The 27,833-nt window shown below is 46.5% G+C and overlaps 1 protein-coding gene across 15 annotated transcripts in view; it reads right to left on the bottom strand.

The window, feature by feature from the left end:
* Positions 1-27,833, bottom strand: part of WDFY4 (WDFY family member 4) — a 292,757-nt gene that overhangs the window by 131,499 nt on the left and 133,425 nt on the right. For 12 of the 15 annotated variants that reach the window (XM_045040302.1, XM_045040303.1, XM_045040304.1 and 9 more), the window contains 8 exons: positions 26,627-26,791; positions 23,619-23,822; positions 22,804-22,918; positions 21,363-21,520; positions 18,308-18,546; positions 16,184-16,305; positions 13,400-13,585; positions 11,893-12,029 (listed from right to left, as the gene is read on the bottom strand). In XM_045040302.1, coding sequence (XP_044896237.1) covers positions 11,893-12,029; positions 13,400-13,585; positions 16,184-16,305; positions 18,308-18,546; positions 21,363-21,520; positions 22,804-22,918; positions 23,619-23,822; positions 26,627-26,791 — 1,326 coding nt within the window. Of the gene's footprint in view, positions 1-4,340; positions 5,034-11,892; positions 12,030-13,399; positions 13,586-16,183; positions 16,306-18,307; positions 18,547-21,362; positions 21,521-22,803; positions 22,919-23,618; positions 23,823-26,626; positions 26,792-27,833 lie in introns of those variants that run through there. The other 3 variants (XM_045040305.1, XM_045040297.1, XR_006587088.1) reach the window with 3 other exon arrangements.

The following is a 27,833-nucleotide window of genomic DNA, read 5'->3' as shown; positions in this document are numbered from 1 at the left end:
TTGTGTACATTAAAATATCGTGGATTGAGCTGCAGACTTGAACCTCAAGTTACTTTGAAACATTCCTCAACGACACCCACTATATATGGTGCACAAACACAGCCCGATTTTGTAATAAAAATACTACAGAGATGAAAGAAAGAAAACCAGAAAAACTAGCAAAAGGAGGTGAAAGGTCTAGTAAACTTTTTCAGACTAGATGTTTCTGTTTGGATAGATGTCTCTGGAGAAGGAACCGAGTATTTGTCCCTAAAGACTTTTCAAACATAATTTAGATTCAATGCGCCTTTCAACAGGCAGCGGTCGGGACCTCATGTTGAGAATATTCCATTGATTTGTGGAACTTGCATAACCTCAGCGCCTGCTCTCTTGGAGAGGGGTCAAGCTAAATCATCTAGCTGCCAAGAACAGAGCAACTTTAGCCCCATTTCCTGTGAAGCTGAATGACCAGAAAAGCGCTCAGAGGTGGTTCTGGGCTGGTCTCAGGGGGGAGAGCCCTTGGCATCATGGCACATTTGTGGGGCATCATGACGCTGCCATCCCTTCGTGCCAGTCACAGAGGAGGAAATGTGTGATTAGCAGGAGGCAGGGCCACAAACCAGCCGTGGGATGAAGTGAGTTGCTGCTGGTATTGATTATTCATTTATTGTATGGACTTTGTATTCTTAGGAAGTCACGATACAGCAGACCGCACTTAAAGGGCGCCTGGGTGACTCAGTCAGTTAAGCATCTGACTTCAGCTCAGGTCATGATCTCACAGTTCATGGATTTGAGCCCTGCATCGGGCTCTGTGCTGACAGCCTGGAGCCTGCTTCGGATTCTGTGTCTCCCCCTTTCTCTGCCTGCCCCCCTCTCAAAAAGAAACATTAAAATTTTTTTCTAAAAGGTATGTTTTAAGAATAAACAGTTGAGAGGAAAGTTCTGGTAGAGACAATTCTGTTTGCTGAGGTAGGTGCTTGCTGCCTGTTAGGAGAAGGTCAACATCATCTGATTTTAGTAGTGGGATCCCTCGATCGGGCCAAGGTCTCTGCCAGCCTAGCCACTATCCTTTACATGGATTGGAAAAAGGAGCCCCCCTCCGGACTGACAAGTGAGAACAAAAATGCAGACCACATCACAACACACAGCTTGCCAGCAGAGCTGGGACAGATGTCAGGGCCCATCCCCAAACTGCCTATCTCTATGTAGATCCTGTGTGGGTTTCCTCTAGCGTGATACCACTGCTCGTCACAGTCCAGCTGGCCTCATGTCCCTCACCAGTCCCTGTACCATGATGCTGTCCCCCCATCTGCCCCAAGACACCAGCCTCTCTCTGCTTAGACTATGGGCATGTCTACATCCACAGTTATGACGGTGGTTCAGCAGACTCTACTCATGGTCAAACCCTGATGTCGATCCTTTCAAGAGAACAAGGGACAGTCTCTCTTAGGCCACCGTATTCTCTCTGCATTTATCTGAAATCTTGTTCACACAAAACTGAGGGGTCTGGATCCAGCACCACCTAAATCCATCCCTGGAAAAACCATGCAAAAAGTGATTGAGGATGTTCAAATATCATGAGCAGAGACTTTTCCTCCTCACTGAACAGGTAACATCAGCTCAGTGCTCAAATGACCCCGTGTCTTCATGCAAGAAGATGGTGGAGGTGGGTATCACACCCACGGGGCTCTGACAATAGATTGTGAGATTTAATAAAACACCTGCATTCTAGGATTCAGTTGGGATTGTTTAAAAAAATGAGAACTTTGAGACTTTGGGCATGGTGGCTTCTGTCTTAGGACCTTCTCTTCCAGCAAATATCTGGGGATGCTGTGATGTTTCAGGAAGCATCCCGATCTGTCCCGATCTATAATAAAATTATAACATTTCTTCTTTTTTTTTTTTTTTTGAGAGAGAGAGAGAGAGAGAGAGAGAGAGAGAGAGAGAGAGAGAGAGTGCAAGCAGGGGAGAGGGGCAGAGGGAGAGAGAAAATCTTAAGCAGACTCCACACCCAAGTGCACAACCATGAGATCATGACCTGAGCTGACATCAAGAGTTGGACACTTAACCGATGGAGCCACCCAGGTGCCCCAAGTTATGATATTTCATCAGAAACCAAAGGGCTGCCCTAAAAAGAAGAGAAATTTGAACTTGGAATCAAAGGTGGCCGTACCACAAGTCTGATCTGTGCAGCCTCCCTCTTCCCTGTGTGTGTAGGGGCATGTGCGTGACCGGCTCTCAGCAAGCCAATGATTCCATTCCCTGAATCTAACCTGACAGGATCTAACCTAAAAGATTTGACCTAAAATGCCTTTAAAGGGCAAAGTCAGCTAGAGGTTTAAGTTAGAGAAAGCTGTCGGGGAAAAAAAAATCAGTTGTGGTATTTTTAAACACAAAAGATACAAACAAACCAACATATGAAATAAAACACAAAGCACAGTAGCAAACATATCAACTAAACCCTGTGTCATATCAGTGCTATAACCTGGCAATGATTCAAACACTAAACAACAGAATGGCAACTTTAATATATACCATTAATAGCAAAATGTCTGCTTTTATTGAAGAAAAAAACAAAAACTATGTTGCTCTAAGCAGTTTTGAAATGAATATCTAATTCAAAACTTCCCCTGTGCATATAATTGCATGCTAATTTACATTTTAATTACTTCCTAAGAAATCAAAAGCATTTGTTGACAGTAGAACATAATGTCAACTTCACGGTGCACTGTTGGTGGATGCTTAATGAACTTAATTAGATAATTAGTGATGTTAATTATCCTTCTATTACGAAGATAAGGATGTCTCACAAATGATGCACTTGGTAAAGAAACATCATTAAAGGTATCAGTGTTTGCTTTGTTCATTTACTTCTATTTTTCAAACTCCTGTAACAAGGACTTTTGATAGACTGGTAACATTTAAGATTTCTTTAAAATGGAAAGAGAAACGCCACCGTCTCCATCGGCCTGTGACTGTTCTTCCCTGGCGATCTGGATAGTAACACTGGTGTGAGTGATGCTACGGCTCTTTCAAACCCTCTGCTATTAGGACCAGTCGCCCATGTTCACTTCTGGTGTGGAGTTTCTCGTTCGAACCAACTCCTCCCTGGTCACCTCTCAACGATGTGATGAGTGGGTTTTAACATCAATTGTTTGAAGAATGGTGTGCGTGTACGTGTGTGTGCACGCATGAGTGTGTGCGTGTGTGTGTGTGTCAAGGGAGTAGAGGAAATGAGTGAGAATACCCTGATTGGGCGCCGAGACCACTGGAAGAAAACCTAAAGGGCAACTCACACAAGCGCCCCGAGCACACGCGCACGCACACCCACATGCACTCGCCCACCGCACGCACAGGTGTTGCCCCAGCCTGACTGTGTTCCCGGGACCCTACGATGCTGTGTCTCCACCTCCATCGCCAGGATGCCTTGCTCCCGTGGGAAGATCGGTTCCAGGTGTGGTGTTGGAACACCACTGCCTGCAAGACCAGGGCTATGATTCATGCTACAGAACTTCAGCTGCAGTGAAAAAGGGCACTCCAGGGTTTAAGAACTAAGATAACGGACCTCATCATTTTTCTCTTTCTAGCTCCCTAATACCGCCACAACCAGAGTGTAACGGACGTCCTTTCTGGAAATAATTCTAGTCCAGACACACCATGAAGAGCTCTAAGGCCAGGCTGGGGAGAGTGACACTATTTTTAGGGTCAGTTATCTCAGGAAAGGCAGCAAGAGAAAGTACGTGGTTGGCAGCCTTGCCCATGGCAATTTTAAAAACCAAGATTGCATTTAGCAGAAGACCTTAGTCACTGTGCTCCCATTCATAGAGTGATTTACCCTTTTCAAAGACTCTTTTTAAATCATACTTTCATTTGTTTCTAAGTGGTTCTATTTTTCTAACACAGTCCGATTTAATTACTTGCTCACAAGACTTTTTCCACCACTGAACACAACAGGGTTTTCCAACACAGCATTGTGATTTCTCAAGTGCTTGATTTCAGGTTTCTTAAATCACTTTTCTCTTTCCTATGATTTTCAGTGGCTTTGTCTCTCCAGCTCTTCTCCTGATTTGACAGTCTCTCTGTCCTGCTGCCACTCCAGCGAGAACATATTATCAGGATTGTACCTCTCTCTCTAGAGCCTCTGGCTTGATTTTAGAAGTCCTCATGTGTCTTAATTTTCCCACAAATTCAGGCCACCTGCTTCTGTGCATCTTTTTTTTTTTTTTAGTTTTTTAAAAGTTTATTTAGAGACAGAGTATGGAGGGGGGGCAGAGAGAGAGGGAGAGAGAGAATCCCGAGTAGGCTCCACTCTCTCAGTGCAGAGCCCCACGTGGGGCTTGAACTCATGAACCGTGAGATCATGACCTGAGCTGAAATCAAGAGTTGGGCACTTAACCAACTGAGCCACCCAGGTGCCCCTTCCACACATCTCTCTTAAAGGCATATGTATCTCCTAGGAAAGTCCCTTCTCTCTTGCCCACAAACATCACGTTGAGGTAAACCTAGTCCATGTGACAGCCTTCTGAATTTCAGATTTAAAAATTTTTCTACTTTAACTCTTATAGTGCAATGACTCTGGGAACTCGGACTTCTGTTCTCACAGTTGCATTTTGACTTTCTCAGCTGCTACCAGCTACTCTAGCACTTACTCCCCTTCATGTCAAAGCTTATTTCTTTCTATTTTCAAAAAATCTCTTCTCAGCCCACGGTTCTCCTGCCTTATGAGCCTTTTCCCAGGTTGAGTGACATCTGAGGCCTCGGCCTTCAGTGCCGTTCATCCCCCCAAACTCTGAGGCGCCACAGCGCCCCACTCAACAGCCTTCTGTCCTCCTCAGTCCCCACCCTCTCTCCTGAAATGGGGCGCGAAGTTCTCTGAGGCTCATTGTGCCTTCAGCCTCAGCAAGACCAAAATCACAAAGCAGCAGGCGACAAATACAAACTTGCCAGAAAGAAAGACCAAGAACTGCTGGATGGCTCCCACGGTGCCTGCTAAAGCCTTCCCATTCGGCACGCTTGCTTCCTTTTCCGCAATTTTTATTTGGGTTTCGTGATTTCTTTAAAGAGAAAATAAGTATACAGAAACATTTATGCGTGAAATGATATGATGTCTGGGATGTTGCTTGAGAATTATCCCGTGCAGAGGGGGAAAGTGGGTAGTGATAGGGATGAGACAAGATTGGCCATGAGTTGCAAATTGTGGACGCTGAGTGATGGATAGATACACGGGGATTCATTTTATTATTTTCTCTGCTGCTGTATATGTTTGAAATTTTCCACAATGATTTTTGAAAGAGATAGTGGGTAAAGTGCTCCGAGTTGAATGGTCAAAAGTGTCATTTCCTTTCCTGGGGACCCGAGCCAGGGCAGCCCCTCATACAGCTGGCCTCGGCCGGCACCCCTTCCTCCACCAGGGGCGGGGCTGCTCTGCGTCTGGGGGTGGGACGCCGAGCCTGGGCACACACATCCGGGGAGGTAGCCAATGGCAGGTCTGCAGTCTCCCTGCCCACACAGGTGTCTAGTCTGTGATCCAGGTCCCCATGAGTGGGCACTGACGGTCTTATGGGAGGCCCTAGTGCACCTGGTGGGCAGGGCGTTCACCCACAGGACAGTCATTAGAGACCAGGGACTTTGGAGCAAACGTGTTGTGCTTTTGTGCCTTTGCCAGGACAGGCACAGAATCCCTACGAAGAGCTTGTCTTTGGCACTTTAGCAAGTGCGCTGTGTCACCCGTCACCCTCCGGCTGTGGTGCTTTTTCAACCCTTCTCTTACTTCTTATATGGCCCTGGCTTTCCTACATAAGCCATTTCGACTCTGAAAACAGCAACTGGAAGCCTGCTCAGCTACCTCCAAAAGCCATGGAGACATGTGGACACTGGGCCTGGCCCTGCCCCAGAGGGTCTTCCTGATTTATAAGCCCCTAAGCTCCTAAGTGTGGGTCTCCCTCCTCAGGTGGGGCCTACCTGGCTCTTGCATGAAATAGCGGTCCACACATGTACCACTGATCTCAGGAGGAAAGTGGGGGTAAAATCCAGCCCGTGCTTTGCTGAACAAGACATGGTCAGGCAGCTGCACCCATCCAGAGGGGCTGCCCCCTTTTGATGGGCTAGAACTGAGCTTCCAACCCCCTGCCTCTGGCTTGTTCCTCCCCATTCTCTGCAGATCCAATAAAACCATCAGAATCACACACCTCTCACACCTGCCACACCCAGGCGGCCTTTCTTTTCACAGCCTGATTGAGAAGAGGTCAGGGCCCCCTTCTTTTGCTCATCCCAGCCTTGGTTAAACAGAAGTCTCTTGTGTGTTCTTTGATTTCCATTGCTCCACCCACTGCCCCTGAAGCCTCCTTATCTCCCTCCTAAGTGATGTCACGGCCCCAGTCTGGCCCTTCCCTCGGGGGCTCTAACCTCCAATCCTAACCCTACAAAGGAAACATACCTCTCCCCCACTATGTAACACCCCTGCCCCCCCCCCCCAGCTTCAGGAACATCTAGCATGAGCCATGGTGTCCTCCCTGTCTCCTGCAGTGACCTTGATCACCCCTGCCCCCTGCTCACAGGCCTTGCAGTCACTTATCCTCACAGCCCCTTCTACCCAGACCCCAGCTCTCATGTCCTATGTGCCCATTTTCTGTTTTCTAATGCTTTTTCTTTTCTTTTTCTTTTTTTGTTTTTTACTTATTTTTGAGAGAGAGAGAGTTCATACACAGGAGGGGCAGAGAGAGAGAGAGAGAGAGAGAGAGAGAGAGAGAGAGAGAGAATACCAAGCAGGCTCTGCACTATCAGCACAGAGCTCAATGAGGGGTTAATCTCAGGAACCATGAGATCATGACCTAAGCTGAAATCAAGAGTTGGGTGCTTAATCAACTGAGCCACCCAGGCACTCCTAATGCTTTTTCTAGAAAGAAAAGAAAAGAAAAGAAAAGAAAAGAAAAGAAAAGAAAAGAAAAGAAAAGAAAAGAAAGAAGGAAGGAAGGAAGGAAGGAAGGAAGGAAGGAAGGAAGGAAGGAAGGAAGAAAGAAAGAAAGAAAGAAAGAAAGAAAGAAAGATGGAGGGAGGGAGGGAGGAAGGAAGGTAGGAAGGAAGAAGGAAGGAAGGAAGGGAAGAGGGAGGGAAAGAGCAAAGAGGGAGGGAGAGAGGAAAGAGGGAGGGGAGGAAGGAAGGAAAGAAAGAAGGATGAAGGAAGGAAGAACATAGGAAGGAAGAAAGGAAGGAAGGAAGGAAGAAGGAAGGAAGGAAGGAAAGAGGGAGGGAGAGGAAGGAAGGAAGGGAAGGAAGTAAAGAGGGAGGGAGAGAGGAAGAAAGAAGGAAGGAAGGAAAGAGGGAGAGAGAGAGGAAAGAGGGAGAGAGAGAGGAAAGAGGGAGGGAGAGGAAGGAAGGAAGGAAGGAAGGAGGGGGAGGGAGGGAGGAAGATTATATACTCTCTATTTTGGAATAATTCTGAATTTACAGAAAAGTTATATAGTACAGAGAGGTCCTGTTAACCCCTTACCTGCTTTCTCATAATGTTAATATTATACACTGCCACAGTGTGTCTACCATAGCTAAGAAACCAACATTAGTAGTTGATGTTTTTTCAACTTATTTTTCAACAAGGAAGCCTACCACTGAGTCGGCAAGCCGCACACAGGCTGTGAAGAGGAATGGCTGGCCGGGGCACACACTCTGGGTTTCTCTAAGCTGAAGGCGGACGTGAAGCAGCTTCCCGGACACCATGGGTGGCCTTTGGTGGCCTCAAAGGAGCCTAAGGTCGCAACCTCTGTCCGACAGGCTGATACCCACAGCCTTCACCCCAGGAGAGACCGTGACTTTACAATCTGATCCCAGAAGGGACTGTGATGGGGTCAGGAGAAGAAAAGGAAGAAATGCCATCCATCATATCAGACTCGCCTCAAAGTTCAGCTCACCTGCCAAGAGGAGAACATTGTATACTGAAAATGAAGATAGGTAAGAAGAGTTAGGAATGGCGTATCGCATGTCTCACTCGAAGGAACAATTCATCAGTGCTACCGAGCTGTCAGCTGCTGACATGATAAGGAATAACACCAAATGAATAATGTTTCCTCCAAAACCAACTCCTTTAATTACAAGCCTCTTCTTTCCAGAGGAGAGACAGAAGATGCAGAAACACCAATTTCATGCACTTGTGCCTGAATAATGTCTCCATGCTGCTTTTTCCAGATGGCGACCTTCTCACTGGAGGGACTAATGATGTGGGCATATTTAGGGAAAAACCAATAACGGAGTCTTTAACCTTCAACAACAAAAAGCATGTTGTACAAAATGTTCCTTGGGATACATTAGAAAATATCAATTACATTGCTCACTGAGGTGTAATCAGCTGTAATAATCAAAATTAATTTTTAAAAATAATTAAACAGACCCCAGGGCAAACAGTCGATGCTCTCATCCTATGACATCACAGCGTACATATGTACCTGAAAAGTTGTGCCTTCTGTTAGCAACAAAGGCATCTCGCGAGGATGAGTGATGGATGCAGGATGTGAAGGCTAGTGAGTTTCATCGCAGCAAAAAGGGAGAAAGCATTTTATTCCCTCGCCCCATGCACATCCTCCTATGCACATTCTCCTATGTACCAGGCACCATGCCCAGCCCGACCGAGTTACTGATATTAGATGCTCCAAAGCAAACATGCAGTTAATTTTTAAAATGAAAACATAGCACACTTTGTTTCAAAAATAATTCATCTTTAAAAAAATCCACAAGGTACTATAAACTATAGAAAGGATGAATAAATCAGATTGAAGGTAAGCAGGGCTCAAACAGGAAGGAAGAAGCAGGGAAAGGGGTGTGTGCATGTACATGTATGTGCATGTGCATGTTATTTTTTTGCAGAAATTTATGCCACTAGGTGTGTGCAGTTATAAGACCTGGGTCATGTTTACCTCTCCGAGATTCCGAGTGCCCAGATCACCGTGCCCAGAAATAGACCACTGACAGGAGTCACAGTTCTTCCTGATGCTGACAGCTGAGGGAGACGTCCCCTGTGGCTGCCCTGTCCCCACTTTAGTCCAGCCACACTGGTCTTTGCTGCCTCAGAGCATTCCAGCACATGCCTGTCTCAGTGCCTTTGCCTGATGGTCCTCTCTGCCTGACTGCTCTTTCTCCAGAAAGTCACTTCCTCATTTCTCTGCTTCTATGCCCCCCTTCCAGAGAGGACTTCTGACCACCTTCATCTAAACAACCACCCTCTCCCACTTACCCTGCTCGATTTTTCCTCGTTGCAATTAGCACCCTTCACATTTACAAATTTACTTGTTTATTGTCTATCTTCGCCCCCTAAAATGCAGTCTCCATGAAAGCAGAGAATATGTCAGATTTTTCTCTCTTCTGTAACCTCAGTGCTTACTTCAGGGTACAAAGTAAGCACTTGGTAAATATTTTGTTGAGTGAGTGAATGAATGAATGAATGAATGAACGAATGAGACCTCAATTGATGCAGAAGACAGTATCTTCAGCAGCCTGCCTTCACCAAAGACAGAACTGATTTAAAATATTTTCGCTTCCGTGTGAGCCCAGAGCAAATGGTGACAAGCCCTTTGTAGACCTACATGGCCTCAAGTATTGCAATCTATTCAAGCTTCTTTCGGGTGAGCTATTTCTCAATCGATCTCCCCAGGACTCAGAGGCAACTTAGCCGAGCCAAGGACAGTGGCCTAGGAGAGGATGGGGAAGTGGCTGGAGGCACATCAATAGTCTGCAAGGGCTCCCATACAATGCACATCCACGCCAGCATCCCAGCTGTCCCTTCCCTAGTTTCCACAGCCAGACGGACCTGACCCCTGGGGACAAAGCTAACTTGGTCAAAGAACAGAAGTTCCAGGGTGAAGCCAGGGGGGGAAGAGGGGCTGGACCCCTCCTGTCACAAATGACCTTGGTCAGGAGCAAGTGCTTGGGCACCAGTGGGGACGCTCCAAGCTTCGGGGGCTCAGAAGAGCTATACTGCAGGTGAGATGGTCATCCCTTTGGCGGAGAGAACAATAAGGTGGGATCAAATTTTGGAAACTGTCTTCCATTTCTAAAGCACTTGCAGTTTCCAAGTGCTTCCACATGTTCTAGTATAGACAGAGCACAGTTGTAAGATCAGGAATTGAGGCTCTGAGAGGTCACAGAATTGCCTAAGGTCAAGCTCAGTAGTACAGAGACAGGAGACCCTTTCTTGACTCTGCCATTTCCTGGCTGCAAAGCCCTTGACTGTTTTTTTTTGTTTTTTTTTTTTAAGATTCAATGTACACATCTGTACAATCAGACAATCAACAAGCTGACTGAGCAGTGTCTTCCACAAGCCAATGTGTTAAGGACTCATCCTACCCTCAGTTCTGAGTATGAGGTGGCCAGACAGCCCAGTCAAGTTCATTTTGCTTTCCCTTCTATGTTTGTGCTCTGTCTCCCTATGTCCTAAATCCTCTTGTTTCTGAAGCTCGGAAAGAAGGAAGTCTCCTTCCCGGGCTACCTGAGCAGTTACAGGCAGCCCGCATTCCTCTCTTCTCCGCCACATCTGATGACAGTACCCTCCCATCAGTCACTGGCCACAATGGACAACGGAGCCATTGAGACAGCAGAGCCCACATTCTGAGCAGGGGGGATTTGGAGTCAACCTCATTTTCCAAAGTTACATGGGCAGAAAGCTCCAGCTCTGTAATGGGTCTATCAACCATCGATTCCACCTCCCTGGGGAGCCCCTTCCCACAGTTTCCCACAGTTATCTGTCCCCTTGTGGAGACAAGGAGATAAAGACTCAGGGAAGTTAAGTAAATGACCCAACATTTCCTGATCCCAAGGTCATGTCCATTCAATGACCACAGTCTGCCTCTGAAAATAAGTGACTCCAGCATTAGAATATATGACACATTGTGCTTCTCAAGAAGAGCCTCAGTAATATTTCTAGTCCTATATGCTCCTGCAGAACCTTGCCACTTCCCCCACCAGAAGGTAGAGTCTATTTCTGCCCCCCCTGCCCCCCGCCACCTTGAACCCAGGCAGAATTGTGTGCCTGTCTTGACCAAAGGAATGCAACAGAGGTGAAGCTACGTCATGGAAGGCGATTATTCCTCCGCCTGTCTCTCTCTCTCTCTCTCTCTCTCTCTCTCTCTCTCTCTCTCTGTATCTGTTCGTCTGTCTGTCTGTCTGTATCTCCTTCCCCCTTATTTGGAAATTAGCCCTTGAAACCCAGCCTCCAGGTTGTAAGGAAGCCCAGGACCTACGGAGAAGCCAGGTATAGGTATTCCAGACAGCAGTCTCAGCTAAGGTCTCAGACTGAAGTCAGCAGCAACCATCAGTTGTGTGAGTAAATGAGCCTTCCAAGGATCCCAGCCAAGGCCCCAGACATCATGGAGTAGAGGCACCTCCCCACCCCTTCCATGCTCCAAATTCCTTACGACAGCATCCATGATCACAAAAACCCATTGTTGGTGCCACTGAGTTTTAGGATGGTTTGTTATAGAGCTTTAAAGAAATTAATTTCAAAAAACCCCGACAACTCAGCCCCACATAGTCAAGAGGATTCACCGCTACATCTCCTGGCAATGGTGCCAATGCTTTTGACCCCTTTGCTGAGTCCACACATACGGCTCTTACTGAACTGTGGGCTAGTGCTCTCTGAGCACACCTGACTCAAAAGGAGAATAGCAAGTAATACTGGTTCGGGTTTTAATGCCTTAAGCAACCCCTGCTCTTGGAGCTCCAGGGGAGCCCATAGTCACTTCAAGTTAAAGCCATCCTAAGACCTGGTTTCCCTACATGTAGCTGCAACTGGGAAATCACATGCATAACCTTAAATGCTCAGAAGCACATGGAATTGAGTCATACCTAGGAACAACAGAGAGAGAAGACATGACTCATGGGATCTGAAACAAATGCCTGATGCTTCTCCAGGGAAGAGGGATCTGAGCTCACCTCTGTCTTGCACTCAGGGTCCTTGGCCTGCCTCCCGGGCATCAGCCTCATGGCTGAAGACAAGCTGCCACTCCACGAGGAGACCTTGCTCGGATGTCCCACATTCGAGCGGCTGGCCAGCGACTTCTTCTCAGATGCTAGGAACGGGGAAGCAAAAACTGTCAGAGGTGAAGTTGAAAGGAGGATACACACTATTTTGCAACTGGCTTGGCTTTCAAAGGGCCATCCAGGGTCATAAGCCTCTTGCGCCTCCTCCAATAAGGAAAACAGCCCAGGCTACAAGCTTACACTGCCGTCTTCTGACTAAGAAATACAGTGTGGGTTTCAGGGTCACCAGACCTGGCTTAGACCCCTAGCTCCACTGACTCAAAGTGAGATGCTGGACAAGTTAGTTAAGTCCTTGAGCCTCAGTGTCCTCATCCTGCAAACTAGGAATAATAGCATCTAACCTCATTCTGGTGTCATGAAGAGTAAATAAGATTATGTGTTTCAAACACAGGCCATCAAACATAGAGAATTTTCTGTATATGATTGTTGGCAACAAGAGAGCCATTTGTAAGCATGGGGTGCATCTCACCATTTTATTCACTACATGTGCATGGGGATATACGTCCTATTTTATTAACATTTTCCCTGAAATGAAATCTGACACTTTGACCTCAAACTACACATGTATATACATAGGCATGTACACACATACGCATTTTCCAGGGTTAATTTGGAAAGCCGATAAATAAAAGTTCTATACTGCCGGGCAGTCTGGGATGACACACATGGAAGTAACTAACTCCTGAGTCACTGTCAATGTTGTGATGCTAGAAGACTTCAAACCAGTACGTGAGCCATAATTCGAGAGCAATGACCACTTTAAAAACAAAATTGAGGGGTGCCTGGCTGGCTCAGTCGGTAGAACGTGTGACTCTTGATCTTGGGGTTGTGAGCTCAAGCCCCACACTGGGTATAGAGATTACTTAAAAATAAAATATTTTAAACAATTAAAAAAATAAAAACAAAATTAAAACATCATTCCTGCAGATGCAATAACTCATATGAGGGGGGAAATGCTGAATCCCTGAAAGAATGCAAGGGTCATTAATATCTTAGGGATGAAAACTCTCACTTGAAACATGAAGAACCTGGGAATCCAGGTCACTGCGTGATTTTGGTGGCAAGGTTTCAAAGCTGGTAGGTGAATATCAGGACAGGACCTAGAATCCTAAGCTCTAGACTAGACATGGTAGACAGAGCTAGACATCTAGCTCTGACATGGCACACTCTCTAAGAGATTACTAGAATCTGCTTGCACCTCTGGCCTTCCTTTCACCCAAGATGCAAAGCAGCTTTCATTCTTCACACTCAAAGATGCATGGGGTTTCAGTAATCCCCACCAAAGGGATGAGAGAGGAGGTCTGGGTGGAAAAGGTTCTGGGCCCTGAGTGGAACTTTGGGCAAGTCCACATCTATGAGACTCAGCAGTTCTGTTCCCTGGAGCCAAGTGGACAGAGACCTAAGTAATGCTGCCAGGCCTTGAACATCGTCTCCTCCCAGAGTGGGGTAATCTCTTCAATCTTCACTTCTCTGTCTCCAGGTTTCACAGAGAGATCAATCTTGAAGGTGTCCTCCAGCTCCTGCCGCCTCTGTGCCACGAGCTGCTGCCACAGGGTCCGCACTGTCTTTTGGATGTTGTGCTGGACTAACAGAGAGAGTATATCACACAATCAGGATGGCCTCAGTGCCTGTCCCAGCAAAGGCCGGAGATGATGTATCACGGCTGCTTTTATTGCATCTGTCTTGAATATCACTCAAGCTTTGCAACTTCCAGCCAGAAAGCAGTCAGTATGTAGACAATGCTACCAACATCCATGTGAGCTGGCCTTTCCCCCACCTCTAACTGCCCACCACCAGGTCCTGTCTGCCTCGTATGTTCAGAGCTGGGAGACACGTTTGATGGGCACAAGAAATCTCTTTCTCCCACCCCCAAGTTTCATTAAATACCAACGGGAAAAATACTTATGTAAGCTCTAGGTAACCAAATACCACCCCCAACAGCTCCTTCCAATGTACCTTCTATGTTGAGCCCTCAAAGGAATGGACACCAAACCCAAGACTGTGCCTAGGGATCTAGGACCCAAGCCAGTCCTCTTTCCTGGCACTGCATCATGCTTCCCACTGCCCACCAATCTCAATGCCCTGGATTTGCCCAGATATGAGCCAATCTACCAGGCCAGTTCTACCTGCTATGCCCCATAATTATAATACCCTGAACATTGCCTAAACACCCTTGGATCTTGAACCACTGAGTCACTCCTCTAGTACCAGCCCCTACAGTCTATTTTTTCCACCCTAGAAGGATGGACATTGCTCAGTCCACTCTTCTAACTAGACCAAAATACAAATATTTATGTTGTAATTAACAGTGCGCCAGAGTATATTTTCAACTCATGAGAGTTTTAAGCACTGGATTTGGGCACCTATGTGACCAAAAAACAGAGGCCCTTGTGCCTACTATCTGGTATCACAATGTGAGTGGCACAGTCAACAAACCAAAATGGTGAAAGAAAGTCTGCTGAAGCTTCTTAGATCAAAACAGAGCAAGAGCTAGGGGCGCCTAGGTGGCTCCGTTGGTTAAGTGTCCGACTTCAGCTCAGGTCATGATCTCACAGTTCATGAGTTCCAGCCTCACATCAGGCTCTCACACAGAGACCACTTTGGATCCTCTGCCTCACTCTCTCTCAAAAATAAATAAACATTTGGGGTCCCAGGGTGGCTCAGTTGGTTAAGCGTCCGACTCTTGGTTTCAGTTCAGGTCATGATCTCACGGTTCATGAGTTCAAGCCCTCCATTGGGCTCTACACTGGCAGTGTGGTGCCTACTTTGGATTATCTCTCACCCTCTCTCTCTGCTCCTCCCCTGATCACACTCTCTCTGTCTCTCAAAATATAAATTAATTAATTAAAAAATAAAAAATAGATAAACATTTTTTAAAAGAGCAATTTCTTGGGGGCGCCTGGGTGGCGCAGTCGGTTAAACGTCCGACTTCAGCCAGGTCACGATCTCGCGGTCCGTGAGTTCGAGCCCCGCATCAGGCTCTGGGCTGATGGCTCAGAGCCTGGAGCCTGTTTCCGATTCTGTGTCTCTCTCTCTCTCTCTGCCCCTCCCCCGTTCATGCTCTGTTTCTCTCTGTCCCAAAAATAAATAAACGTTGAAAAAAAAATTAAAAAAAAAAAATAAAAGAGCAATTTCTTTTTTAAATTTATTTTCTTTTAAAAAAAATTTTTAAACGTTTATTTATTTTTGAGACAGAGAGAGACAGAGCATGAATGGGGGAGGGTCAGAGAGAGGGAGACACAGAATCTGAAACAGGCTCCAGGCTCTGAGCGGTCAGCACAGAGCCCGACGCGGGGCTCGAACTCACGGACCACAAGATCATGACCTGAGCTGAAGTCAGAGGCTTAACCGATTGAGCCACCCAGGCACCCCTCTTTTTTAAATTTATTTTCCAGTTAGCTAACATACAATGTAGTCTTGGCTTCAGGAGTAGATTCCTGTGACTCATTGCTTACATACAACACCAAGTCCTTATCCCAAAAAGTGCCCTCCTCAATGACCATCACCCACTTTCCCCACCCCCACTAACCCTCAGTTTGTTCTCTGTATTTAAGAGTCTCTTATGGTTTGTCTCCCTCTTCTGCTTTTATCTTATTTTCCCTTTCCTTCCTCTATGGGCATCTGTTAAATTTCTCAAATTCTACATATGGAATTTGATGGGTAAAAATCATATATCTGTCTTTCTCTGACTGACTTATTTCACTTAGCATAATACCCTCTAGTTCCATTCACATTGTTGCAAATGGCCAGATTTCATTTAAAAAGAGCAATTTCTAAACACATGGATCTGGCTGCTACTTTTTTTTTTTTTTTTTTTTTTACAAATTGCCAACCACCTTTACTTGATTTGATGTAAGCAAATTTAAAAAATGAACTCAATCAAGCCAAAAATCTCATAAAAATAATGAGTTTATTGACTCCATTTTCTAGAGAAGAAAGTTGAGAGAGAGCTTGGTAAAGGACTGAACAAGAGGAGGTGACATTCCAGTTCCCATATCTAGCGATCCAAAGGAAAATTCAAGAGACCACCTGAGAAGTGAAATCAACTTATGGTGAAATCCCTAGAATGTTAGTAAGTCACCAAGTTCTTAGTCTGACCAAGTCTCACAGAGCTGAAGAATGAAATCCAGAAGTTAGCACCACTCACCCACTCTCCCAAAAATAAACAACAAACAACATGTACCATCATTCAAACTTGGGAAGTCTTCCTCTCCTTTTTCTCTTACTTCTTCATTTGGAGAAAGAAAGACTTGATGATAAGGAGTCATTCTAGGCTTGGGTTCCAGTCCAAATCCTTCTGGATAACTAGGAGACAAGAGATTTTTCACTATAAACTCCAGTTTCTTTAAGATCATTCCATTGTTCTTTATTACAAATAATCATCCTCTAAACTCAATACATATCAATTGGAAAAACTTGTCTAATCAAGTTAAAGCAAATATGTCATGGCAATTTCTGTGACAGATATTATACAATAGCATTCTGGAAAGTAGGGAAACTTCTTTTTTTTATTCTTGTTTTCTTAAATCTAATCCAGGCTCCCAGCAGGCCTCCTGAACTCTCTCTTGGTTTCCCAACCATCAGGACTGGTCATTTGTTTTTGTAGACTCCCAAAGTATTGACCTCTACCTTTGTTTGGCCCTGATCTCATCCCACTTGGAAGGGGGCCAGGCAAGCTTCATGGGCCTGTGACCTGTGCAGTTGTACAGGGTCCACACTCAGAAAGCCCCCATGCTTGGACTCTGCTGTCCCTGTCTTGAAATTCTTAGTAAATTTTGAACAACACATCTGCATTTTTTGCAGGATCCTGCACATCACGTGGCTGGTTCTAAGTGCAGGCATAGGGGTTTACATATTAGGTTTCCCATGAACCGTTTGCTCTGGGGCCCCTTCAATCATGTTAATGTCCACATGCCTTCTTCTCTGGGCCCCTTCAATCAACCAAGCAGAATAGACACTCAGTACATGTTTGTGGATTGAACCAAAAACGACAAACAAGGAAACGAAAATATACCATTATATGAGAATATCCATTCTTGAAATTTCTAGGATAAAGTCCCTTTAGATTTTAAGGCCATTTAGCTACCCAGAGGGATCTGAGGAAGGTGGAAATCCAAACACACACATAGAGTGGCATCTGCCGTTCTTACCTATGCTTCCAATATGGACAGACTCAATTCTTAAAATACAAACAAGAGAGAAGACCCTCCCAATTTAATCTACCAAAAATGGGTTCTTTTATTTCACACAAATAAAATAGCAAATGCCTCCTCTGGGCTAGGAGTGTTTTGCAGTGATTCCCAGGGAGTTTTAAGACAAATCAAGTCTAGAGTTTTGTAACATCCAATAGTCAATTTGACAGAATTTTTGGATTTTTTTTCAAGTAGTAAGATATAATAGGTACTGGTATAAAAACAACAACAACAACAACAACAACAACAACAACAACAACACAAAGACAAGAGCAAAGTGTAATATCCCATAGCCCACCTTTCCTCTACGCGCAACATGGCTCTATTAGTAACAGATAGCATTTATGGGGCACCTGGGTGGCTCAGTCGGTTAAGCTAGATTTCGGCTCAGGTCTTGATCTCACGGTCTGTGGGTTCAAGCCCCGCGTTTAGCTTTGTGTGCTGACAGCCTATTTGAGATTCTCTTTTTCAAAAGTAAATAAACATTTTTTAAAAAGAGAGAGATAGCATTTGTAAGCATATAATCCCAAGGCACTGCTGATACAGAATATTCACACATGAAAAAAAAGAAAGTGCATATACACAGAAAAATCTAACGTATTTCAAACTTCGGACTTCAAGAAAAGGATTTAACTAAACTTATTTCAATTTCTTTTTATCAGTATTTCCTATACAAGTGTGCTTATGGATATCATTTTATATCACAAATTGTGTGTGTGTGTAATTTTTTCTGCAAGAAAATTATGCCCGCCTTGCACAATACAATTTATTATATATTTTTCCATTCTAAGAGTGCATTTATCAAATGTTAATATTTCTAAAATCTGGCTGCATCATAAAATCAATGTGTATATTCAATGTCGAGCTTTCTGCCCCTAAAATGAAATCAATAAGATATCTTACAACCTGAGAATTGTGGAAAAGGGGTAAATTATTAATCCATGATGATTCTTGCTGCTCAGTCACATGGACAGATTATCAAACACTGCCCATAATTTGGACAACCAGATAACCGATATATATACCATTTGTATTGGCCCCAATCAAGTGTCCCTCTAAAGCTTTCTTCTCTGCATTGACCACCAGTAGGCAGGAAACAAGTAAGCAGTCCTTACCTTCTCTCATTGAGCAGCAAAAAACAATACATGAGACACAGGAGGAAGCTGGTGTTGGAATTATAGGTGGCAAAGATAATGTCCCAGTGTTCCTGTAGGAAGCCCAAGACGCTGAGAAGACTAAGGCATTCGGAGAGCGATTGCTGGGGCTTGGACAGGCAGTAAAGAATGACTTTATTTAAACTGCTGTACAAAGCACTGATGATAGCATCCCTTGGAGAAGAGGCATTCTCGATGACCTGTGTCATAAAATAAATACACATACACACACGCATAGTTGTGAACACTTTGTGAGTTTAAATGCTAACCCAGTTAAGTGAGAAAATGATACAATCTTAGAATCTCTTTTGGATTTCAAAGAGTTGACATGATCTGAAATTCAAATAGGGCTACTTTCCTCTACCTCTGAGCTTCTATTTAAGTGAATGATCACTAAAGTAAATTCAAAAGCATAGATTTATCAAAAACTTGTGCTGAAAAGAAATTTTAAAAACATAAAAATTAAAATTAAAAATTAAAAAGTTAAAAAAAAGAAAAGAAATGAAAAGCTTACCACCATCATATTATAAAAAATAGGTGGGAACCAGAAATTTCTGAAATACTGGTAACATGGTTGACATTCAGTGTATGAGAACATGCTATTTATAGTGTCTAATTTTTAAAATATATTATTAACTATTAATAGTATTTATATAGAGAGTGTTTACAATATTCCCAGTATCATGCTAAGCATTTTTGCATCCATGAACATGAACTGTTCATTTAAACATCATAATAAAATGAAGTGAGCATTAAGATTATCCTACTTTAGGGATAAGGAGGCTGAGGGTCAGAGAGCTTAAGTGGTCAGCAAGGGTCAAACCCACATCAGACATTGAGTCATGCTCTTAACCACTGTATCATCTAACAGAGATGGGAGTCCAACAAATTGTAGTACATGAGAAACTTAGAGGGGGAAGGCAGAAGGTCCTGATCTGTAGCCTTAACACTGATTGGTCCATCCATCTGTTTGGTTTCCTTGCTTCATTGTAACTAACAAATAAAAAGTCCTCGAGATCTAATGCACGGCATAGTGATTATAGACAATAATACTGTCTTATAAACTTTAAAGGTGCTAAGAGACCGGATCTTAATTGTTCCCACCACAAAAATGAAATGATAATTACGTGACTTGATAGAGGTGTTAGCTAACACTATGGTGGTAATCCTATTGCGATATATAAATGTATCAAATCAGCATTAAACTTATATTCTGTTATATGGTAATTATATCTCAATAGAAACAAATCAGAAATTTTTAAAAACAAAAGACTCCATAGCCAAAAACTATGTGCAAAGTCTACTAGAGAGATCATTCGTTAACTATAGATTGCTCTCTTAGAATTACATCGGTAATGTAAGAATTTATACCAGTGAATTTAAGTTTTGTTTAAATCTGCTGGAATTTGGGATTTATGTTTTTATCATCATCCTGTCCTGCTCCTCAGATGGGTCACATCTGTCAACCTGAGGTTGAGGTTTGTGAGAGTCACAGGCAGTGAGCAGAAGAGAAGGATGACGGATGTGTGAGGAGCTTAGTCTGGCCTGGCACCCCCTGAAGGCACATCAGCCCCAGTGGGCACACACTCTGAGTATCTGCCTTTACACTGGGGAGCTGCTATTCATTGGACATTTGCATCCCCCCAGAACACATATATTGAAACCCCAGGTCGGGTCTCTGGGAGGTAAGTAGGTCATGAGGGTGGAATCCTCATGGTGGGATTAGTGCCCTTATAAGAAAAGACAAGAAAGAGCTTGCTTCCTCTCTTTCTCCAGCCCATGAGGATACAGGCAGAAGATGGCCATCTGCAAACCAGGAAGAGAGCTCTCCCCAGACACCAGATCTGCTGGCGCCTTGACCTTGCACTTCCCAACCTCTAGAACTGTGAGAAAGGATGTCTTTTGTTCAGCTGCCCAGCCCATAATGTTGTCAAAGTGGCCTGAGCCAAGTAAGACAGGACCTCAGTGGCTTCCCTCGTTTCTCAACACAACATCCCAACAATCTGATTCTAATCCCCTCAGAGACGACAAGGGATATCTCTCCCATCTTGGGGTTTTTATTGAGAAAGCATCTGAATGCATTCTGTTCGGGCTTGCCCAGAAATGTGCATCAGTCAGAATGACTATTGCCCTAGGAAATGTGCCAAGGCCCAGTCCTGGGGCCTGGGGTTGACTGCAGAGACAGAGGTGTTGGGGACACTGACGTCACCCTCTCTACGAAGCATGAATCCCCCTGGGTTCTGCTGCAGAGGACATGCCAAGAATGACTGGCAGGAGTTTCTGGAGGCAGATTTCAGCTTTCCAGCATTCACTGGTGCCCCACTGGCTGGGACTGCCTCACACCATCATGAGCTCCTCAGACAGGGAGGGCTCAAAAAAAGACTGAATGACCACTTGTCAGGAAAGGTTCCCAGAATGTGAGGTGAGGACAAAGTAAAGGGTTCAACTCTAGAATTTTGAGAGTATGATTCTGTGTGTGTGCACACATGTACAATAAAGAACGCGTGCACATGTACACACACATGCTTACGTCTAAAGGTGTATGCATAGGCACGCATTTGCACGTGTGGGTGTGTATGTAGATCCATCTGGGGAGGGAAGGAGAGCACAGCGGGAATAATAGGGCTAGGAAAAAGTACTCTTGTGGCAATTTCAGGAAAGCCCACATGTGACCCATGGAGGTGCATATTAAGAATGAAATGAAATAAGTCTTTTGGAAATAAAGAGATTTTTGGACCTTTGTTGCTCAGGTGCCAGCACAGGGGGCTGCAGCTCCCAGTCACTGAGATGGATCTCAGGTGGCCTGAGGTTAAGAGCCCTGCAGGACACTCGACATTCACCCCGTGCTACCTGGGCCATCAAGGTCCTCTTTCCTCTCACCCATCATGGGATCTATTTCCAGGAAGGACAGCAGGTCCAACTGGACCGACCAGATAGCAGCCAACAGTGAGTCACACGGACACTTGGTGGGTCAGTGGGAGTTTCTCCCCCACCATGGCCAGCCCAGGGTTCTTACCAACATGATGTGGTCTATGACGAAGAGAAGAATGTGTCTGGGGTCAGCTGAGAACATCCCACTGTATAGTTTCTCCACCAGCTTCTGGGTGAAGTAGGAGATGCTCGCAAGTGAAGGAGTCAAAGCAGCTTCTGCATTTGGCTGAGGCTCTTTACTGCCTGGGAGCGGGGGTGGGAGGACACAGACCAGGTCTGAGAAATCATCAGACTTCAAATGGTCTTCTCTCCACGACAGTCTTCATGCCCCTCACGGTAACCAACCACATCTCACTCACCTCTGTATACCCCATTGTAACCTTCTGTATACCCTGTTGCTGGAAAATGGGGTCTTACACACAGTAGGTGCCCGATGTACACACATTTTTTTCTCAAAAAAAAAATAGGTCTTTAACAATGTAGTCAGTGATATAAACCAAGTGGGGAGAAGGCAGACGAGGAGCAGCATTTCTTCCAGTAGGCATTTGGGGGGAGGGGGAGGAGCATTTAAGGCATATGGTAAATGGGAAGGCTGTCATGGTGACCCGAGGCCCTGTTGGGACAGAGGATAAAGGGACAGAGGATAAAGCTGCCACGTTGAACTGTCTGTGCTCACCATCATGGCAGGCACTGTGCTCAGATGGGGATGCGATGGTCTCAGCTAATTCTTATAACGACCCCCTGAGTTAGCCACAACTGCCATCCTCACTCACAGCTTCAGGCACCTGCCCTGAGTCACATCGCCATCTAGTGACAGAGCCAAGAGCAGAAGTGGGAATAGCAAGCTTATGCTTTTCACTGCTCTACCTTATTGCCCTTCCCCAAGAAAGACCAAAAGTCAGGGTTGCCACGTTGTGGGGCAAGGAAGAGTACAGAAGATAAGTCAGCCATGTCACTAAGGATTCCATGGCTCAGAAACCACAGAGAGGACTTTTGTTTAATCTTGTTGGGAAGGTACAGCTTCTCTGGAACTAAGTATTCTGAAGGAAGCTTCAGTATGAACTTCTTAGGGGCAATGGCAGTGTCTTCATCCAGGTTCGTCCATTTAAGAAACACTTGCTGTGCCCAGTCTTGGGTGCAGAGAGCAAGATGCTGAGCAGAAGAATGTTAAATTCCAGTCGACATCTTGACTTCCCTCATGGGAAGAGGCCAATCCTACTGAAGCCAGAGGAGAACTGATTTTAGCTCAGAGGCCTTCTGCCTCTGAGTGGCCCAGTGATGACAGGGGTGTCATGGAGAGTGGAAAGCATGCCTCCCCTGGGGCCTCGAGGCAGCTTTTGGGAGGTCTCATCACAGAGTCATGGAGGGGCTGACGTGCAGGTGGAGGACGTCTTCCCATGGCTCCTAAGAAACACTGCAGCATTGTGACCTGGAGGCTAGGTCAGTAGCTGGTGGGCACACTGGCTTTCCTGCTCAGCTTCCAGAAGCTTTGTGTCATAAAGGAGGAGAAAGTCACCCCCACTCACCTCTGAGCATGGGCATGTTGCCTCCACTCATCGTGTGAAATATTTCCATGGTGGAAAGGAGGACCTCAGATTGGAAATCCCGTTTCTGTTGGCTGGTGGCATTGTCTGGAGAAGCCTGGAAGCATACTGGGGACTGAGAGAGTGGCCACACGACCATCATGTCCGCTTAGTGCTCACCGGCTCATATGCTAATACTACATCTGTTGGGAGTGTAGGCTGCAGAGAGCTCACAACTATCCTTCTCCAGGGCACTGCCCTCTGCTGATGAAGGTGCCTCACTGGTGAGGTGACACCCCCTTGCTGGATGGAGGAAGCAAGTTGTGGAACACCCACAGGCAATGACTACCAGGCAGATGCCTCAAGGTGAGGCCAACTCTGGAACGCACACAGCACACCTGTGTTCCCCGTGGGACCAGGCTGTGGCTGAGACCATTTCTTAGCTAGCCTCTCCCCCATTTCCTTCTGCATTCCTTCCCTGCTTCCCTTGAAAGCAGAGCCCCCGGTAAGTCACTTCCACAAAATCCCTGCTTCAGGTTCCTTCTGGGAATCTGGCTAAAATCTGCCCTCTTCCATCTATTCACACGCTGCTTGGTGAGTTCCCTGCTGTGCAAAGGGTCCTTGGTTCCCACCATATCACTGCCGTCCCAGGAAATGTTCTCAACCACCAGCCAAGGAGGCTCACCGACAGACTTAGGTGAGCTCTCAAAAGACATCAGCTCTCAGGTCTCCTTGGGCATACCCTGCCCTTGTGGTGCCCACGCCCTCCCAAACCTGTTCCCACAGCACGTGGCCCAACAACACCCTTTCCAACTCACCTCCAGGAGCACTTCCAATGGCAGCCACTGCTTGGGATTGGAGGCCACCAGCAAGAGCTCCCTCAAGAGCAGCTGCGTGAAATCCCTCAGCTGCTTCCGGGCGGGATGTGACCTGGCAGGAGCCTGTAGGCCCTCTGCAATGCCGTCGCCTTCAGTCGCAACCCCGGGGTTGCTGGCGTTCTGGGCAGGCTGAGTCATGGGCTCCTCAAAGACAAGAGAATCCCAGCATGAGCAGCCCGCCCCGCCTCAAAGTGCTTTCACATTCACCTCTGAGGTGTGCACAGGTGGGATTCTTATTAAACCCATTAACACATAAGGAAATCAAGGCTCTGAGAAGGGAAGAGACTTTTCCAGAGTCCCACTGCTTATAAGGTGGCGGGCTATGGTCTCTGGACATGAGATAGGTGGGAGCCATGGAAAGAACCAGAGCATGGAGCAAGAGAGGCCTGCGGTGGTAAGCAATGAAGCCCAGGGTGTGTCCTGGGCAGGCCACTCCCCTCCTCAGAGCCACAGCTCACCATCAGCCACGTGGCAATGATGAAAAGGACCCACAAAGACATGTGAAGATACAATGAGAGAACAGCACATATGACAAGGCCTGGCCCCATGAACTATGGTCAAGAAAGCCTGTTCCCACCTCCTGATGGAGACCTCACTCACCTTTACTGCCTGCCAGGCTCGGCTGATGTCGACAGACAGGACCCTCAGGTGAGAGAAGCAGGACTTCCTCAAGTCCTGGCATCCAAGTCCCTGAAGCACATTGGCCTTCACTTTCTCATTTTTATGTTTATAAAAATATTGGGAGATCAATGAGGCAGGGGTCATCGGCTCAGATGCGTCCAGGAAGACATGGGGACGCTGGGAGGCCAAATGACACACCCAAGGACATACGGCTGGGGGCTTCTGACTCCTGGCCCATGAACTTTTCATGCACATTCATCTGTCAGCACCTCCCTTTGCTCATTCATAAAATTAACACAGCCATTCTTAATTAAGCCATAAAATGAATTTAATGGCACCTAGGGAGGTGGTGACTGCATTAATTAGCTCCATGCGGCCTTGACTGGAAAGATGCCATATATATTCACAGCATATCGAAGCTTTGTGGCCACCAGCCTTCTGCGTGAAGAGGGCTTGTCACACTTTCTGTACAACAAAGGCCTTTTGAAGCTGACTTGGAGCTGGGACAAGGCTAGGAGGTGCGGGGATAAGTGCTCTGACACTGGAGCCAGGAGCCCCAAGACAGGGTCTGGCTCATCTGCAGTCACTGGGGAGGTGACTTTGGGCCAGGCCTGCCCCCAGGCAGGAACTGTTGAGTATGAGGAGGAAGAGCCCCGCGTCAGAGTGTGCTCCAGAGCTGCGGGCAGGCAGCCGGCTGGAACCCCGACTTAGCAGGCAGATGGCAAGCCTGGCCTGTGGGTGTAGGAGCTGAGGTGGGGACCTGGGCCGAGAATGTCAGGCCGTGGACTTCGGGGTCCCGGCCGCCTCTGGAGGCCCCAGTCTGGGGGGTTGGGGAGGGGTGGTCTGTAGGACTGTCCTTCCTCCCTGCCTGGCCTGGGGGCACCTAGCTTTTGTCCCATCCACCACCTCTCCAGGGCTGTCCATAGTGACTTCCTTTGCTCTTTAGTGCCTCTTTTTTTAGCATTTACTTTTCCCATATGTTCCTTTAGTTGGTATTAGCCCACCAAACCATTTTATCTTCTTGCAAATCTTCTAATCTTTATATTTAGTTTTTTTCATTAAAACTAGTTACTCAAACTTTATTTGGATTGTATTTTAATTGAATTGTATTTTAAACTGACTGACTCAAAGGACATGAGCCTTGGGGCGAGAGAGTGAGGTTTCGATCTTGGCTCTGTCATTCCTGAGTCATTAAACTACAGCCAGTTTCATTCTCTCAACCATTTTGTGAGACGGGTCTTACGGCTCCCACTAAACACAGCAGAAACTGGCCAGTCCCGCTCGGCCTCTCTGGATCTCACTCTCCTCTTACAGACACCACCCGCCCAGGGTGCTAGTACGGTTAACCCAAGCACCAGGCTCAGGACTGCTGCAGGTGCTCAGTAGATGCTGTCTGTCACCATGAACACACTTCTAGAAAAGATTAACTGAAAGAGCACTTCCGTTCATTCATTTGGTTGTTGAGCAAATAATTATGGGGCAAATATTACACACCCACATGGCACATGGCATGGCTTTTAAACCTCCCACTTATGCTTCTAAACCTTCTAAACCTTCCATGGCATGCTTTCTAACATGTTTCTTTAGCTATGGCTATGGATTCGGAGACAGGCGTCACAGTTCACCCTCCCTGCAGGGCGGTCTCGGGTTCCTACTGCACTGTGGTAGGGGCAAAGAGGGGAGGTCTGTCTGCCCTTCCTCTCCTGCCCCTGCCTTCCCTTCACACTGTCCTTACCTGCTCCTCTCAGCTCCTAGATGCTCCGAGCCCATTGGGCTCCCTTGGCCTGCTGGGCCCCTCTTCCTGTGGCCTACATGCACACCATGTTCTCAGGACCCAGTCGGCCCTCTGCCCTTCCAACATCAGCTTGTCTGGCTCTCAGCTGTGCCCTCAGCAAACCCTCTGACTGCACGGAGTCCTGAGTCGTGGACTGCAAACAGGATGAGGGTCCTGAGACCAGAAGACGGGACATTCCTGTTCCCCGTCCCCTGGCTGGTGCATAGGCCACTGGCCTCCTGGGATGTAACTTGCTGTTTCACCTTAGCAGTGGGGATATTCCATATAGAACTGGATTCCGTCTACCTCAAATTTCTCATTACGGAGACTCCTGACAAGTCAAAAAATTACTGAATCTCAGAACTCAGAACTCAAGCTGCATCTCAGCCAAGAAAAGGAAAACTACCCAAGTTGTTTACTTAATGTTTCAGGCAAGTGGCCTTAAAATGTATTTTAACTTGGGGTGGAGGTAGGGAGGAATTTTGCCCTTCGCCCTTGAAGCATGATGGCACTCACCCCTGCTCTCACTGGGCAGGGCAGCGGCGTGTCCTACCTTGTGGGTTCCCAGAGGGAAGGTGACAGCAGCCAACGTCTGGAGGAACTCCGGGGCCCGCCAGGAAGGGTCCTGGGGGTAGGTGCTGTGCACAAGGCCAAGGAAGTGCAGCACGCTGGCAGGGAAGGTCTGTTCCCAGGCATCATCTCCGGAGCCTGCTGAGGGCTGAAGACATACTTCATAAGAGGCGATGCATGGGAGCATGACTATGGCTGCAGGGCAGCCAGAGGATTTGAAATCTAGGCATTTCTGAGACTTTCAACAAGATGCCTAATTGCAAGACACCTAAGTCAATGGATTAGCGAGGGATACCGGTCTTCAGCTGGGGAAGGGTTTAACACGTGTAGACATTGTTCCAAGGGCTTCACACACATTCCTCTTCTCCCCTCACAGCAACCCTCTGAAGTAAGTTCTACATCTACTTCTATTTTACAGATGGGAAGACAGAGGCACAGAGCGGTTAAGTAGCTTGCCAAAGGTCACCCGACAGGTAAGGGACAGAGCCAGGAATTGAACCCAGGCAATCTGGCTACAAAGTCTGGCTGTCTTCCTTATACTACCTGTATGTGGTTAGACACGGCCTCTGTGTTCAAGGAACTTGCCAGTAAGAGTCAACTCCAGCCTTCCACAGCCCAGTGCTAATACTTCCGGCTGTAGACCCTACCCTGGCTAATATCAGTACAAACCTTGTCTGAGGTTGGCAGGTCTTGAGGAGCCCCTTCCCCACCAGCCAGGGGTCTGGAATGGATCATGTTACGCTGAACTGATATCCAGTATCCCGAGGGGATCTGGGCACCTGTTTGCCAGCACACCAGAACTTGGCCTTGGCCATATGGCTGAGCCTCCATCTTGGCTGCACACAAGTGCCACACTGAAGGCCACTTCCCTTGAGCGGTCATGACCAGTCACTTTGTCTGGAGACTGACTCCAGCCGCAATATGTCCAGTGGCTGCCTGAGGTCCTGCTATATCCTGAATGGATAGTCTAGAAATTGAAAATTTGCTAACCTTAATATTAGAGTCACCCAACAATGGCGCCGAGCCAACAACTAGACTGAATTGGGCTCAGCCTCCTCCTACAGATGTTACAGGTGGATGTCAGGTTCCTCAGCCCCAGCCTCCCCCATCTGTGGCTTCTCATCTTCCCAGCAGCTTGCCTCAAGTCCTGGCTGTATGTACTTGAGTTAAGATGTCATGTTTACCAAGTA

This window comes from Felis catus, chromosome D2 (assembly GCF_018350175.1).
Source record: "Felis catus isolate Fca126 chromosome D2, F.catus_Fca126_mat1.0, whole genome shotgun sequence".
Classification (NCBI taxonomy): Eukaryota; Metazoa; Chordata; class Mammalia; order Carnivora; family Felidae; genus Felis; species Felis catus.
Note: the sequence above shows the minus strand (reverse complement) of the source record. Positions and strands in the feature narration are given on the sequence as shown.